The following is a 16,049-nucleotide window of genomic DNA, read 5'->3' as shown; positions in this document are numbered from 1 at the left end:
TCTGAAAGAGAAACTAAGGAAACACTCCCATTTACCATTGCAACAAAAAGAATAAAATAGCTAGGAATAAACCTACCTAAGGAGACAAAAGACCTGTATGCAGAAAACTATGAGACACTGATGAAAGAAATTAAAGATGACACAAACAGATGGAGAGATATACCATGTTCTTGGATTGGAAGAATCAACATTGTGAAAATGACTATACTACCCAAAGCAATGTACAGATTCAGTGCAATCCCTATCAAACTGCCAATGGCATTTTTCACAGAACTGGAACAAAAAATTTCACAATTTGTATGGAAACACAAAAGACCCAGAATAACCAAAGCAATTTTGAGAAAGAAATATGGAGCTGGAGGAATCAGGCTCCCTGACTTCAGACTATACTACAAAGCTACAGTAATCAAGACAGTATGGTACTGACACAAAAACAGAAATATAGATCAATGGAACAGGATAGAAAGCCCAGAGATAAACCCACACACATATGGTCACCTTATCTTTGATAAAGGAGGGAAGAATATACAATGGAGAAAAGACAGCCTCTTCAATAAGTGGTGCTAGGAAAACCGTACAGCTACATGTAAAAGAATGAAATTAGAACACTCCCTAACACCGTATACAAAAATAAACTCAAAAAAGGGCTTCCCTGGTGGTGCAGTGGTTGAGAGTCCGCCTGCCAATGCAGGGGACACGGGTTCGTGCCCCGGTCCAGGAAGATCCCACATGCCGCGGAGCGGCTGGGCCCGTGAGCCATGGCCGTTGAGCCTGCGCGTCCGGAGCCTGTGCTCCGCAATGGGAGAGGCCACAACAGTAAGAGGTCAGCGTACCGCAAAAAACAAACAAACAAACAAACTCAAAATGGATTAAAGACCTAAATGTAAGGCTAGATACTATAAAACTCTTACAGGAAAACATAGGCAGAACACTCCATGACATAAACCACAGCAAGATCCTTTTTGACCCACCTCCTAGAGAAATGGAAATAAAAACAAAAGTAAACAAATAGGACCTAATGAAACTTAAAAGCTTTTGCACAGCCAAGGAAAACATAAACAAGATGAAAAGAAAATCCTCAGCATGGGAGAAAAATTTGCAAATGAAACAACTGACAAAGGATTAATCTCCAAAATATACAAGCAGCTCATGCAGCTCAATATCAAAAAAAACAACCCAATCAAAAAAATCAGCCATAAAAAGAAACGAAATTGAGTTATTTCTAGTGAGGTGGATGGACCTAGAGTCTATCATACAGAGTGAAGTCAGAAAGAGAAAAACAAATACCGTATGCTAACATATATATATGGAATTAAAAATAAAAAAGGTTCTGGGCTTCCCTGGTGGCGCAGTGGTTGAGAGCCCACCTGCCGATGCAGGGGACGTGGGTTCGTGCCCCGGTCCAGGAAGATCCCACATGCCGAGGAGCGGCTGGGCCCGTGAGCCATGGTCGCTGAGCCTGCGCGTCTGGACCGCAACGGTAGAGGCCACAACAGTGAGAGGCCCGTGTACAGCAAAAAAAATAAATAAAACAACAACAAAAAAGGTTCTGAAGAACCTAGGGTCAGGACAGGAATAAAGATGCAGATGTAGAGAACGGACTTGAGGACACAGGGACGGGGAAGGGTAAGCTGGGATGAAGTGACAGAGTGGCATGGACATATATACACTACCAAATGTAAAATAGATAGCTAGTGGGAAGCAGCCGCATAGCACAGGGAGATCAGTTCATGCTTTGTGACCACCTAGAGGGGTGGGATAGGGAGGGTGGGAGGGAGGATCTAGAGGGAGGGGATATGGCGATATATGTATACGTATAGCTGATTCACTGTTATAAAGCAGATACTAATGCAATTATACTCCAATAAAGATGTGAAAAAAAAAATCCTGCTCTGAAAGATGTGAAAAACTTATGCCAGATGACCTGTAAGTGACAGGGCCAGAATTACAACCTAGTCAAATTCCATTTTTTATACCCCTGCTCACCCTAAGCAATGTATTTAAAAGGTGCCTCTGAGATTCTATTCCTATATGACATATGAATTGCTAATAGTTAGCTGTTAAAAAAGACTCTAGTCCTTTTTCCTCTTCTCTTCCTGGTGCAGAGGAGGCCATGGCAGGCCTGAGGCAGAGTTTGGGCGAAGCAGGGAGTTTCATGGAGATGCACAGTCAGCATGCCCACCTGCATGGGGCACTGAGGCAAAGAGGGAGGTGTCATACAGAGAGGCTTCAGGAGCATGCCCACTGGCATGGGACTCAGAGGAGAGGAGGAGAGTGTTGCATAGACATACACAGCAGTACTCCCACTGGCACCCAAGGATGCAGGGAGCTGAAAGTGGGGTGCAGAAGTGCAGACAGAGGAGATACCTGCATGACTGGGAAACTAGTTACACCGAAAACATAAGTAAATGGACTGAGCACATAAGTAAATGTATTGAGAATAATGAAACTCAGCGTTTTCATTTTTAGAGGAGGTACTTATGACTAGCAAGAACCCTGAAGTACAATATTAGATTTGAATTGGAGATACTTATATGAATTAATGATTTTTAGATATATGAATAGAGATTGATACAGAAATAGCTATAGATTCATGTGTTGACTTATATACGTATATATGTGTGGCACACACATACATTTCAGCTCTCTCTGCTGAGACGGCTGAAGAGCAATGGCATCCAGTAGCACTGAGCACAGTGAGCACACAGATCTTGGCTTCTAAAAACCATTTCCTACTAAAAGTAATCAGTGTTTCTAGGAGAAATGGCTGCTCTCAGACAGTGCCGGGCCAGGCGAAATACAAGAGGATCTTGGAACATCTGCTGCCAAAAAAGTAATGAAGAGCTCAAAAGAATGATGCGGACTTGTCACAAGAACATAGGAACCTCCCTGCAAGGGCTTCCACTGGCCAAACTGAAATAATATGAGCCATAAAAAATTTAAGGATAGAAATTAATTACAACCCATTGAATAGGGTGGGATTCTACAAGTCCATGCTGATACAAATAAATAAATAAATGGATAAACAAATGGCCAAGAAAGGGAAGGCTCTTCTTAACACAGAATGCCAATTAATAAAAATGGAAATAGGGCTTCCCTGGTGGCGCAGTGGTTGAGGGTCCGCCTGCCGATGCAGGGGACGCGGGTTCGTGCCCTGGTCTGGGAAGATCCCACATGCCGCGGAGCGGCTGGGCCCGTGAGCCATGGCCGCTGAGCCTGCGCATCCGGAGCCGGAGCCTGTGCTCCGCAGCGGCGGAGGCCACAGCGGTGAGAGGTCCGCGTACCGCAAAAAAAAAAAAAAAAAAAAAACCCACAAAAAAAATGGAAATAAAAAATAGTAGCATTTGTTTCAGGGGGAAGTCATCATCGACGGGTAGTAAAACTAGTGGATGGAGATCTGACGAATGAGGGATAGGATACTAGCATAATCTTTGAATATGTCCCCACAAAATACCAGTCAATTATAAAGGGAAAAACGGTGAAAATACCAAGAAGAAACCTGGCAGACACTAAAATTACCAAGTGATCAAGGTTATCACCCACAGTCATGAGACAAGCCAAAATCATGTACCCCTGATATGATACACTGAGAAGAACACAGTATCATCTCTGTGATTCCTGCCCCAAAAGTGTGGCCTTGACATGATCATGAGGAAACAGTAAACAGATCCAGGTTGAGAAACATCAATAGGTTATACAGCCTGTACTCCTTACAACTGTTAAGGATAAGAAAGACTGAAGAACTGATACAAAGTACATGCAACATACACTCCTAGATGGGATCTTGGACCGTGAAGGAAGAAGAGAAATTATTAGAACACTGGTCAAAGATTGAATGGGATCTATGGATTGGATGGTAGTGTTGTAACACTTGACTTCCTGGCTTAGAGGGCTGGATGGCTGTTATGCAGGAAAGCATTCTTGTTTTAGGAAAATACACACTAGAGTATTTAGTGGTGATGGGGAATCGTGTCTGCAGATTGCCCTCAAATGGTTCCAAAAACACTAATGAAAATGGCAAAAAAAAAAAAAAAAAAAAGGGTTATGTAACAACTGTGGTGAAATATCAACAGTTGGAGAATCTGCTTTAGGAGGATTTGGAGTTCTTCGTACTGTACTTCCAACTTTTCTGTTGGCTTTAAATAACTAAAAAGCAAACAATTAAAAATAAACTATATTATATCTACTTCTTTGTTCCCATGGAAACCCACAAAAAATACTTTAGAATGATGCCGGAATTAAAAAGTGGCAAAAAAGCCATAATGGCAAAAACAACACATGAAAGATTGGGTTAGATACTAACGCAGCTGCTGCTCACACTGTGCTGCTCCTTCTTTGTGTGCAGTGAATATAGGCTGGGAACTTTGTTCTCAGGCTCAGTACAATGCCAGGATAGGCAGGGTCTGCTTCTGCTCAGTGTTAGTGGGTCTAGAAGTGTCAGAATATACACTTCTTTGTTACCCTGTTTCTTACGCATTGACGTAGCTGTCAGCATGAGAGGCATCCATTCTTCTGTATGTGCAAACTCTACTCCCAAACTGGTGATGGAGACTCAACCCTTTCCTCTTTATTTCCTTCCTTCTCTTCCTTGTTTCAGTCAGGTTTCAGTTGTCGGAAACAGAAATTACTCTAGATATTTTAAGAAAAAAGATGCTCATACAGGGAATTAGGTGCTTCCAAAATTGTTAGAAGAGCTGCAGAGGCAGGCTGTAGGCTGTGTCTTCAGAGGACCCGAAAACACCTCGGAACTGGCCTACCCAGGAAGCTGCTACATGTACCCGAGTCAGAAAGGTAGGTAATCAGGAGCCACCGCCAGATCTGTTGACTTTAAGAACATACCAAATCTAGACCGCTATTTCTGTAACTTCCTGTCAATACCCACAAACCAAGTTACAGATACTGAAACACTTTTGTAGAAAAACTCAATGTCTACATGACTACACTTGTCAGCAGAAAAAAACAAGGAAACAAGAAGTTATGCCCCACTCCATTTTCACCTTCCCAATCTCAAGTAGGTGCACCTCATTGGGAAACCTATTTCACAACCTCTTTCCAGAATGCTAAGTGCAAGAGAGTCTGGGAAACATGGTGTTTAGCTTTCCAGCCTCTGCATAACAGGGAAATCCACTGAAATGAAGGGGGAAGGGATGCTGAATGGTAAGTGCAAGAGAGTCTGGGAAACATGGTGTTTAGCTTTCCAGCCTCTGCATAACAGGGAAATCCACTGAAATGAAGGGGGAAGGGATGCTGAATGGCAGGCCCCATATCTACCACACTCCTCACCACAGTTGGGCGGGAGTTATCCTCTACTGTTAATCCCAAGAGACTGTCAGAGCAAACTTCGTATAAATTATAGTATACTACTTGCTTAGTTTGTTACTCTTTAATGGCAAAATTCTATGCATGGAGCCAGGACCATCTCTTACTCAAAGACACATATGTGGAAGAAGAGCTAAAACCCACCCCAAAGTGAGAGCGAGATATAATGACCTAAATTTTGGCATTCTTCAGCACCAATATGCTCATACAGTGTGACTCAGCGGCTCTTCAGTATATACTGGTTAAATTACACTTCTCTCACTATCTTCTATCCCATTCCTATTCATTTTTCTTTGTTTCAGTTTCAAATTTAAAATAAGAATCATCTGTTTTTGCTGTCATATCAAACCTATCTTATAATCACTAGTCTGTGAGTTTTAGAAAATGACATAGCTGCAGTGTTTTTCTTCCCAAAAAAGGAAGGGGGGGGGTTGCTTTTCTAAGCCCACTTTTACTTTTGTGATAGACCAGAAAATAAAAGGCAAGTGATAGTGATGAGATGGCAACCTCCACCAGAAAACAAGTGATTTTTGTCTTTCCCACTAGACTTTGAGCTTCTCACAAAACAGGCAGATGCTCTTTTTTCTGTGTACCTAGTGCCTAGCATACTGCATGATACATAACAGACAGCTAAAAAACGTCTGTCGAATGAATAACCCAAATTACAATGGAAGAAGTAGAAGATGACACTTCATCATCGTGTCTCTCATCTGCCTATCTCACTCTCTTCCTCTAAGTGGAAAAAGTGAACAGGGGAGTGGGAGGGAAATCTGAGTCATGAGACTGACAACTAGGACCCCCCCCCCCACCCCCCCCCCCCCCCCGTGAACAGAGTGAAACTGCCCAGAAGTACAAATCCTTCATCCAGTTCAGGAAAACCTCAGTTCAGAGGGCCCTTAGTCCCGGATGCTTACTGACCACCCAGCAACTGGCATGATTCAATTTATCTCAGCTGGGCAGAAGAGTGATATGAGAAGCAGACAACTGAAAACAAATCTGTTCAGAGAAAAGAGAGAGAGAAGATGCAAGATGCTATGATCAGTTGGTTCTGCTGGAAAAAGGTGATATGAGAAATCTGGAATAGCAGAGCCTACCTCTGAGTAGTAACAACAGGGAAAGAAAGTCCAAGGCCAGCCTGATTGGGTTGGAGGCCAGTTTGAGATTATCTGCATTGAACAACTTATTGTAGCAAGCAGGGAGATCGGACTGATAAGAAGAAAGCTATCATAGCAGGTTCAACACTGCATTATTTTCCTCTGATCTCTTCTACAGAACAATAATGGAACATTAGCTAGAATATTATCTTCAGCCATATACTGACTGTCCTTCCTGAGGGACTGCTGAGCTGCCACCATTTGTCCACCATCACTTTGTTTCTCTTCTGGTAGCAATAACTAAGAAATTAACTGCATCACATAATCATTCTCAAAACGCTCGGAGATAACTTGCTTGCATCAGCAAGTTGCCCACTGTTTATAAACCAAGAACTTCCAAGAGAAATGTAAAAGACACTTTATAAAAGATGTTTTTTGAAGATACCAAGTTACTAAGAGAAGGCACTATTCCAACACTCTTAGAAAATCTAAGCAATCAATCTAAATTAGGCTGAAGGATTTACAGTTAACTGGGTCTAATCCTGATAGCAGGTACATATGACAGTTTAGTCAATGAACAAGAATGCTTAAAATCTTTTCCCAAACTTAACTTGTCACTGTTAGACTAGATAGCCTTTCATTTCCCACCCATTCCCATTTTTGAGACAATCACCAATAACACAGGGAAGGCACATCTCACTTAAAATGTAACTGCTCTTTACAAGTAGCGTTATTTTTAATAAGCGTTAAGGCATAACCAGCCTAAGTTATTTAGCTGAAAAGAGACAATTCTCAAATCACAGAATTTTGAGTGAACAGCTGTGGGAAGTTCTTTTAAATATTTATACTTTTTGGCTTAATTTTTAAAATACCAGTGAAGACCAGTGAAACACAGTGTGAACTTTCCACACTTGACACTTGCTGCTAAATAGAAGGGGGAAAAAACCCTATCTGCCTGCTTTCCCATCTCCGTCTCCTGTAAAGGGGTTTTAAAGGATTTCAAATGAAAAAGAAATAACCCAAACAGCTAATGACAATTCTCTTGTAAGTCTTCAGGTCAAAGTCCATAAAGTTAAGCCCAACGGGCCTCTCTGCCAGAGCAGGCTAATCAACAGCCGGGATGCTAAGCTCCAGGGAAATTCGCCCCGCCCCACCCCCGCCCGGAGCTCACGCACACTCGGCCGGGGGTGGCAGGAAGGGGCAGGCGGGGTGCTGCGCGTGCCCCCGCGCACTCACGCCGCTGGCTGCCTAGCCCCCCTCCTCATCACTTCCTGAAGGAAAATGACAAGGAAGGCGGCAGTTCCAGGGAAGAGCGGGGTGTAGACTCCACAGGCTCGCGAAGAAAATGCGGCTCCCTAAAGCACCCCACCCCACCCCACCCGCCTGCGCGCGCCAGGCAGCCCCGGGAGTCCCCACGGCGCCCGGCGCGCTCCCGGAGCTCGCACAGAGGGAGGAGGGCGCTGACAGCAGTCCCTCTGGCCGCCGTCGCCTCCTCCCGTTCGGCTGATGGGCAGCGCGATGGGAAGCTCGCCCCGCAGCCCCGCGACCCTCGCACCTCGTCCTCCGGGACTCCGAACACCTCCACCGCGCAAGTTGCCATTTCCGAATGGCTCCAGCAAACCGGACGCACTCGCCCCTTCCCAGAGAGTGGGAACTGTAGTGAGGAGGAGAGGGAGGAGAGGGAGGAGGCGGAGGAGGAGAGGGAGGAGGCGGGAGGAATTGGAGGAAGAGGGGGCGGTGTTCCCCTGGGCGCACAGCGACCCCAGCGGCCGGCCGGCGGCATGGCACGAGGAAACAGGGCGGGGAAGGCCGGCCGCGCCTCTGCAGCGGCGCGCGTCGTGGGGCTCTGGGCGCGGGGACCGCGCGCGGTGGGAAAACGTGCGTGCTGGGGCTCGGGTGGGAGGAGCCCGCGCCCGACGCGGGCGCGCCTTCAGTCCCCACGCCAGGACGATAGTGGCTGACGCGGCCGCCTCTGGGAGCCAGGCGGCTCCAGGGCTTTGCGCCGAGCCGGCAGTGGCGCCCGGAGGACGTCCGCCCTTCCCCGGGGAAACAAAGCTGCGGCTTTCGTCGGCAACGAGTCTCACTGAGATCCGCCCCAGAACTCGGCCTCTGACTAGCCACCTGGGATCAGGAGAGCTTAATATTATTCTCTCCACAAACTAAAAATCAGACCGCTTTTTTGTCAGTTAAGGCTGCCGATTCCAATAGAAGCTGGACCTTGAGACGCCCAGGCAAAGCCCAGCCTGAGCATGGTAGCAAACGGGGAGGCCTGTAGGGATCGCATCAGTCTTGGACTCAGGATCTGAAATTCTCTCCTTGTGATTTGTAAACACCGTACCAATCAATGTTTCCTGTCATATGGTCTGTCCATCTTTAAAGCCTCCCAATAACGTTCAGCCTCCAGGCTTAACGCTCTAAATCTGCTTAGCTAAGTAAGCCTTGATCTGCAGCACCACTGGAAGGTAGCGAAGAAGGGGGAAAATAAACTAGGACCTCCTGTGCTATGGAATAATCATGCTTATTTTATAGTCATGTCTGATGGGGTTTGTAGTTACACAGTCACAGGAAGACTCTTACCAAACAAACCACCCAAAAACAGAATGGGGAAAATGATAAGCACTCATTGTCTAAGCCAGAATTAGTATCTTGTCCTTTTCCTACAGTTGCAGAAATTTGCAAAACTCTAGAATCTCAAAATCTAATTTAAATTTTCCTTAAGGAATACAGAATAAACAATTTAAAATACCAGTATTACTGGTTTGTTATATAAGATTCTGTTGTACTTTATGTTTGGCAGGATCCATTTGTGTTATGTATGAAAATTCGATTAATAATACATCATCCAAATTTTATCATCTGTATTAGGCAGAAAGAAGTGGCAATTAAGTAAACATGAATGTAGAATTCCAGAAAGGTCAGGAATTGTTGGCTTAACTAAATTTAAAAAGCTATCATAGTATAAATGTCTTTGTTTTATAAACTGTCACATACTTGTGTTTTTTAGTAGGTTAGGAGTAAAATCTGAAAATATTTAGTATGCTCTTTTATTTTGGAAATAATACTTTTCCCTAATCTCTTTCTGATACACATTTTAATATTTGAAGTAGGACAGTCATGTCATTTCAGGGCATGGTTTCAAACAGATATAGAAATAGCTTCCATCCTCCTACTAAAATTTAATGAATGGATGAGAAGGATACACACAACCTAAAACTGGTAATAAAATCAACCAGAAATCCCAGTGGTTTATAAAGTAAAGCATCAGCTCATATAGCCAATAGGCAATAGTGAAGATAATTCCAAATACCACTGATTTGACTCATGATTACTTATTCTGTCTGAATCCAAAATCATAATAAGAATTAAGCAGGCAGTTAACTGACATATGATGAACTACAGTAATTATTATTTCCCAGCCAAAAGCTAGAAGAGGCCCTGTGCATCTGGTACCTGGAATTATAAGGAAGTTCAAATAGAGAAGGTGGTATTAGCTGGTGGTCCAATAATCACTACTACCATCAAGAAAGCTGTGTAGAATGAGAAACCCCTCTTCAACTGGACATGTCGCTCAATTGCATGGTATACTCATGCAGGCTTTTTGCCCACCTAGGCTGCCTTCAACTAAGTTCATGTTGATTTGACTTGAATAACTATGTATGTGTACAACCATGTAAGAGGCGTGTTTGAAGAATGTGATACTGTGCATAATAATTTGTTCCCAGCCTCACACCTCTGCTAGAGATTGCCCCCAAGTGAAAGGCTAGGCAATTCTAGCAACCTCCAGTGGCATCACCATGCTATTTCTTGTTCGTGAACCTGTTCTCCCTTCAAATCTCTTTTTACATGAGCCTTCAAACTGATAAAGGAACAGTAAACAAATGAGAAATCAGTAAACCTCGTCAAGACCTCCTAATCGTCTATGTACCTAAACCTCTTTATCTCTGCCTAAACTATTAATTGTAATGCAGAAGTGGAAGTTGTTTTCATTTTATGAGTCTTTGAGATAAAAAATTCTGGTGTTAAATAACTGATCTATCAAGGGTAACAATATGAAAGATACTTTAATGTTGGTTATTAATTCTGTAAGGAATACCAAAAAAAAAAAAGTCCTTTTTGAAAGTTACCCTTTAATTCTCTCTTCCATAATATCTGCTGGTGGCCTGTCTTCTGATACTAGATGTTTGAGTTCTTTAAGTTTCACTTTTTCTTCCTCTTCTTCCACTCTAAACTCCCTGTACCTCATCCATTGCCATTGCCATTGCCATGGTTTCGGCTACAGTCTTTGCAGAGTCTATCTCAGACCCAGAGCTCAGTAGTGCAGGGAATGTTACTTTTAATATTACTATATAATGTTACTATGAATGTTACTATTTAATTCTGTAACAGAACTTAGTCCCCACCTCAAGTTTCCTGTCTGCCCAGTAGTAAAAAACCTAATCTTAATCAACTCAGTGTTCCTCCTCAACCCTCTTTCCTCTAAGGTTGATTCTAAGTTCTAGTAGGCTGCTGTGGTGCAACATCATCTTGGGGATGGAGGGCACGGCACGGTCTTCATCGTTCCACGCTGGCATTCGTAGATGCATCCTTGATCCCATTGGTCTCTAGTTGCGGTCTCCAGTTAGAATGACATTTGGCTGTTAGTAACCCAAACTAGTAGGATTTAAAAAATAGATATTATATTGTTCTCTTCTATAAAAGTCTAGAGGTAGGCAGGCCAGGGTAAATATGGCTACTTTGCTCCACAAAAGACATCAGAAATCCAGGAACTTTACAGCTGGCTGCTTTGCCATTTGTGAGTGTGGCCCTTATCTTCATAGTCCAGAGAGAGGCTAAAGCTCCAACCATTACGTCTATGTTGTAGCCAACAAGATAGAGGAAGGAATAAAGAAAGGAGTTCAGGTCTCATGCTCGATTTTTAAGAAAGGCTAACGGAGCCTTCTACTTAAACTCTTAAAACAGATATGAGGGCTTCCGTGGTGGCGCAGTGGTTGAGAGTCGGCCTGCTAATGCAGGGGACACGGGTTCGTGCCCCGGTCCGGGAAGATCCCACACGCCGCGGAGCGGCTGGGCCCGTGAGCCATGGCCGCTGAGCCTGCGCGTCCGGAGCCTGTGCTCCGCAACGGGAGAGGCCACAACAGTGAGAGGCCCACGTACCGCAAAAAAAAAAAAAAAGACAACAACAACAAAAAAACAAATCAGAGTCACATGGCTGTATCTAAATACAGGACAGGAAGAGACTTTTTTTCTGGGAAGGCTTGTTGAGTTTCTGTTCCTGGAGAGGAATGGATATAGGAAGGGAATTAGCAGTCTCTGCCCTAGCATCTTCACCCTGCAGCATCCTTGGAGAAATCAGCACTCTCATCTGTTTCTGGTATACAGGCCATTTTAGCTCAAAGATGAAAACCCCTTCAGGTCCTCCGACCTCTTTTATCTGCTCCTGGCCCTTCCTGGTTCCTGTGGTTGTTTCCACAGGCTGGGAACAACCCTTGTGGCTGCAGAGACATGGGGCCTATCTCCAGCCTACCCTTTGCCTTACTTCTACGGTACTGCTGCTGTTCCACTCTGGAATGAGGTAGGGGTCGTGGGCACTTCTGTAAAGCTTTCCGTGTAAGACTGTACCCAAGACACAGGTCACCTCCACTCTTGGATTCCAGGAATCTAACCTTTAAGGGAAAATCCAAGTGTGGGAAGGGAGTTCTCAGAGCCTCTTCTCAGAGATAGTCACCGTGTCTAGTACTGTCCAACAAAACTTGCTTCAGTGAAGGAAATCTTTTTATATCTACATTGCCAATATGGTAGCCACTAGCTTACATGGCTATTCAGCACTTGAAATGTGGCTAGTGCAACTTTTTAATTATTTAAATTTAAATAGTCACTTGTGGTTAGTGACCTCTATATTAGACAACACAGGAACTGTGTCTAACATGTCCAAAATTATAGAAACATTTTAAACTAAATTCTGAGTACATACAAAAGATTATAAAAACAGGTAAGGTATAAAGAATAACAGTGAATTGGACACTAATATACTTATCACCCACTGTAAGAAAAAGAACATTACCAACAACTTTTTTCACCTCTTTCATGCTTTCCTATTCCATTTCCTTTTCTCCACTCACCAAAAGATAACTACTATTCTGAATTCTATGTTTACCATTTTCTTGTTTTTTTAATTATTTCATCAGATGTATGTATTACTCAATAATGCATTGTTCATGTCTGCTTCTTTATATGAATGCAATCATAAAGTGACTTGGATTCTTTTACTCACCATTCTATTTGTGAAATTGATTCACACTGATTTGTTTATGGTAGTTAATTTATTTTTACTGCTGTGTAATATTCCATTGGATGACTCTATCACCATTAATCATTCTTCTGTTGTTGGACATTGGGGTGCTTCCAGGTTTTGTTCTGAATTTGTAAAGACCTTTTATTATATGATTTAGCTGTTTCAGATGTTTACAGCACAATGTTTAGATAAATTACAGTGGCAGCTCTGAAATTTAATAATGGTTCAGAGTTTGTATCACTTGAGATAAATGAAGCACCAGTGATATTACTAATCTTTTCCCAAAGGTGCATTACATTCAAATACAAAAATGTCAGTTTGTGATTATGGTGTTAAACATCTGATCCCATTATACTTTTTTTTATTTTAATGAAGTAAATTCTAAAAGTTTTTCCCCACTGAAACCCAAATACAGCACAGTGCTTCTTGCTTTAACTTTCTCTTCCATGCCATGTTAAGGAGTTTGAACTTTACACTTCAGCAATGAGAGTCAATGCTTCCCATTTTTTTTCTTTTTTTTGGATTATTTTCTATTGTTGTTTTGTTTAACTATTACAAATAATGCTACTATAAACAGTCTTGTTTATAAGGTCTTCTTATGGAACATCTTGTTATGCCAGAAAGTAATGAACGTTATGATGGGGACATGTCAAAAGGACACAGGAGCCCACTTGAAGAGGTTCCCACTGGCCAAATACAGACTAACTTGAACGCCAAAATAAAGTGATAGCAACAGATTACAATCCAGTGAATAAATCCAGTACGATGAGATTATAATCTAATGAATAAATCCAGTACTATGAGTCCACACCGATGTAAATTCTAATAGATGGGTAAATTCAACGTTTGGCAAGTGAGATTTTTAGAGTTTGATGTTGTGTACATAAGGGAAAAAGCTGAAAGACACCACTGTAATTAAACGATCAAAGTGAACATCAGTAATGGAACAAATAGAAATGTTACAGCCTGATAGGATGCAATGAAAAGAACACAGTATGACTTCAGTGCTATTCCTGCCCAGCCTGAATCTAATCATCAGTAAACATCTCACAAATCCAACTTAAGGGACATAATATAAAATAACTGGCTTGTAATCTTCAGAAATGTCAAGGACATGGATGTCAGAGAAATTTGAGGAACTATTCCAAAATGACAGAGATTAAAGAGATCGTATTAATCAGGGTTCTCCAGAGAAAGAGAACCAATAGGATATGTGTGTGTATGTGTATATATAAAAACTTATTGTAAGGAATTGGCTCACAGGATAATGGAAGTTGGCATATCCAAAATCTGAACTTGGGCCAGCAGCCTAGAGACCCAGGAGAGCCAATGGTACATATGAAGTCCAAAAACTGTGTTCTGGAGAATTTCCTCTTGCTCAGGGGAGGTGAGTGTTTCTGTTCTATTCAGGCCCTCAGCTGATTGAATGAGGCCCACCAATATTATGGAGAGCAATCTGTTTCACCCAAAGTTTACCAATTTAAATGTTAATCTCATCCAAAAACACCCTCTAAGTTAATACATAAAATTAACCATCATAGAGACATGACAAATAAGGCAACTCATGATTCTGAACCCCATTGCTATAAAAGACAGTATTTGGACATTTGCTGAAACATGACTATATCTGAGGATATATTAAATGGTTGTAATGTATGAATGTTAACTGCCAGATTATGATGATTGTACTGTGGTTATGTAGATGAGAATGATCCTGTTCATAAGAAGTACACACTAAGGTATTAGAAGGTGATGGGGCAGCAAGTTGGCAAAGTACTCTCAAATGGTACAAGAACAAATATCTTTATACTTTCTGGACTTCCCTGGTGGTGTAGTGGTTAAGACTCCATGCTCCCAATGCAGGGGGCCCAGGTTCGATCCCTGGTCAGGGAACTAGATCCTGCATGCCACGACTAAGAGGACACATGCTGCAACTAAAGATCCCACGTGCCACAACAAAGATCCCGCGTGCTGCAACTAAGACCTGGTACAGCCAAAAATAATAAATAAATAGATTGCTTCAGATTATTTTTTAAAAAGAAATGACATTGTTCTGGTTAAAAATAAATATCTCCAATAAAAGGAACCCAGGTACCTTGGAGAAAAGGCTGATTCTAGGGCTGGGGCAGGGAATATACAAGATGAACCTGGAGCATCTTTTAGTGCCAGAAAGTAAAGAAGTGCTCAAAAAAATCAAACCCACAATTCCCACAGCTGGAACAGTTTGAGCAACAAAATAAATAAATATTGGATTATAACCCAAAGTATAAAATAAATATACATGTCTGTAATGATATAAATAAATCATTTAGTAAATAAATGGGTGAGTAGAGACAAATCTTTGTGTGAAATTCAAAATAGTTTAGGTAGATACTTCACCCTCCACCCCAAGGAAGGGGAGCATGACCTACCGCTGCTACAGTGTGGGATAAGCATAGTAATTTTATCCCAAAGGTTACAGTATGGAAAGGGGGGGAAAAGAGGAACTTTATTTATTTTATTTTTATATTTATTTTATTTATTTATTTTTGGCTGTGTTGGGTCTTTGCTGCTGCGCGCGGGGCTTTCTTCAGTTGCGATGAGTGGAGGTTACTCTTTGTTGTGGTGCACAGGCTTCTCATTACGGTGGCTTCTCGTTGTGGAGCACGGGCTCTAGGCATGTGGGCTTCAGTAGTTGTGGCACGCGGCCTCAGCTGTTGTGGCTCACAGGCTCTAGAGCACAGGCCCAGTAGTTGTGGCGCACGGGCTTAGTTGCTCTGCAGCATGTGGGATCTTCCTGCACCAGGGCTCAAACCCGTGTCCCCTGCATTGGCAGGCGGATTCTTAACCACTGTGCCACCAAGGAAGCCCCAAGAGGAACTTTATAGTGGAGAAACCTGACAAGCACTGCCTCAGCCAGGTGTTCAAGGTCAACATCAATAGTGATAAGTGATGATAATATGTACCCTTGATATGATGGGATGAACGTAGCACCTTACCTCTGTGAGGCCAAAAACTATAACCCCAGTCTAATCATGAGAGAAACCTCAGACAAATCCTAATAGACAATCTACAAAATACCTGATGAGTACTCCTCAAAACTGTCAAGGTCCATCAAAAACAAGGAAAGTCACAGCTGTGAGGAACCTAAAGAGACATGATGACTAAATGTAATAGTGTAATGTGGTATCCAGAATAGGATCCTGGAACAGAAAAAGGACATTAGGTAGAAACTACAGAAGTCTAAATAAAGTATGAATTTTAGTTCATAATTATTGTAAAGGGAAGATCCTGTTTCTTCCTTTCTATGGAAGGAAAAATCCAGTTCTTCCCCATTGTGTTTCTCCCCCGTGTATCTCCTTTAC

The 16,049-nt window shown here is 42.5% G+C and overlaps 1 protein-coding gene across 3 annotated transcripts in view; it reads right to left on the bottom strand.

The window, feature by feature from the left end:
- The window catches only part of NEDD4 (NEDD4 E3 ubiquitin protein ligase), a 193,645-nt gene that overhangs the window by 156,110 nt on the left and 21,486 nt on the right, over positions 1-16,049 (bottom strand). Inside the window, exon 1 of one of the 3 annotated variants that reach the window (XM_079910493.1) lies at positions 7,969-9,720. The exons of the other annotated variants lie outside the window; for them this stretch is intronic. Within the exon in view, the coding sequence (XP_079766619.1) occupies positions 7,969-8,196 (228 nt within the window). The 5' untranslated portion in view covers positions 8,197-9,720. Of the gene's footprint in view, positions 1-7,968; positions 9,721-16,049 lie in introns of those variants that run through there. 3 annotated transcript variants of the gene reach the window in all.

The sequence above is a fragment of the Stenella coeruleoalba genome (genome assembly GCF_951394435.1).
Source record: "Stenella coeruleoalba genome assembly, chromosome: 2".
NCBI classification, from domain to species: Eukaryota; Metazoa; Chordata; class Mammalia; order Artiodactyla; family Delphinidae; genus Stenella; species Stenella coeruleoalba.
Note: the sequence above shows the minus strand (reverse complement) of the source record. Positions and strands in the feature narration are given on the sequence as shown.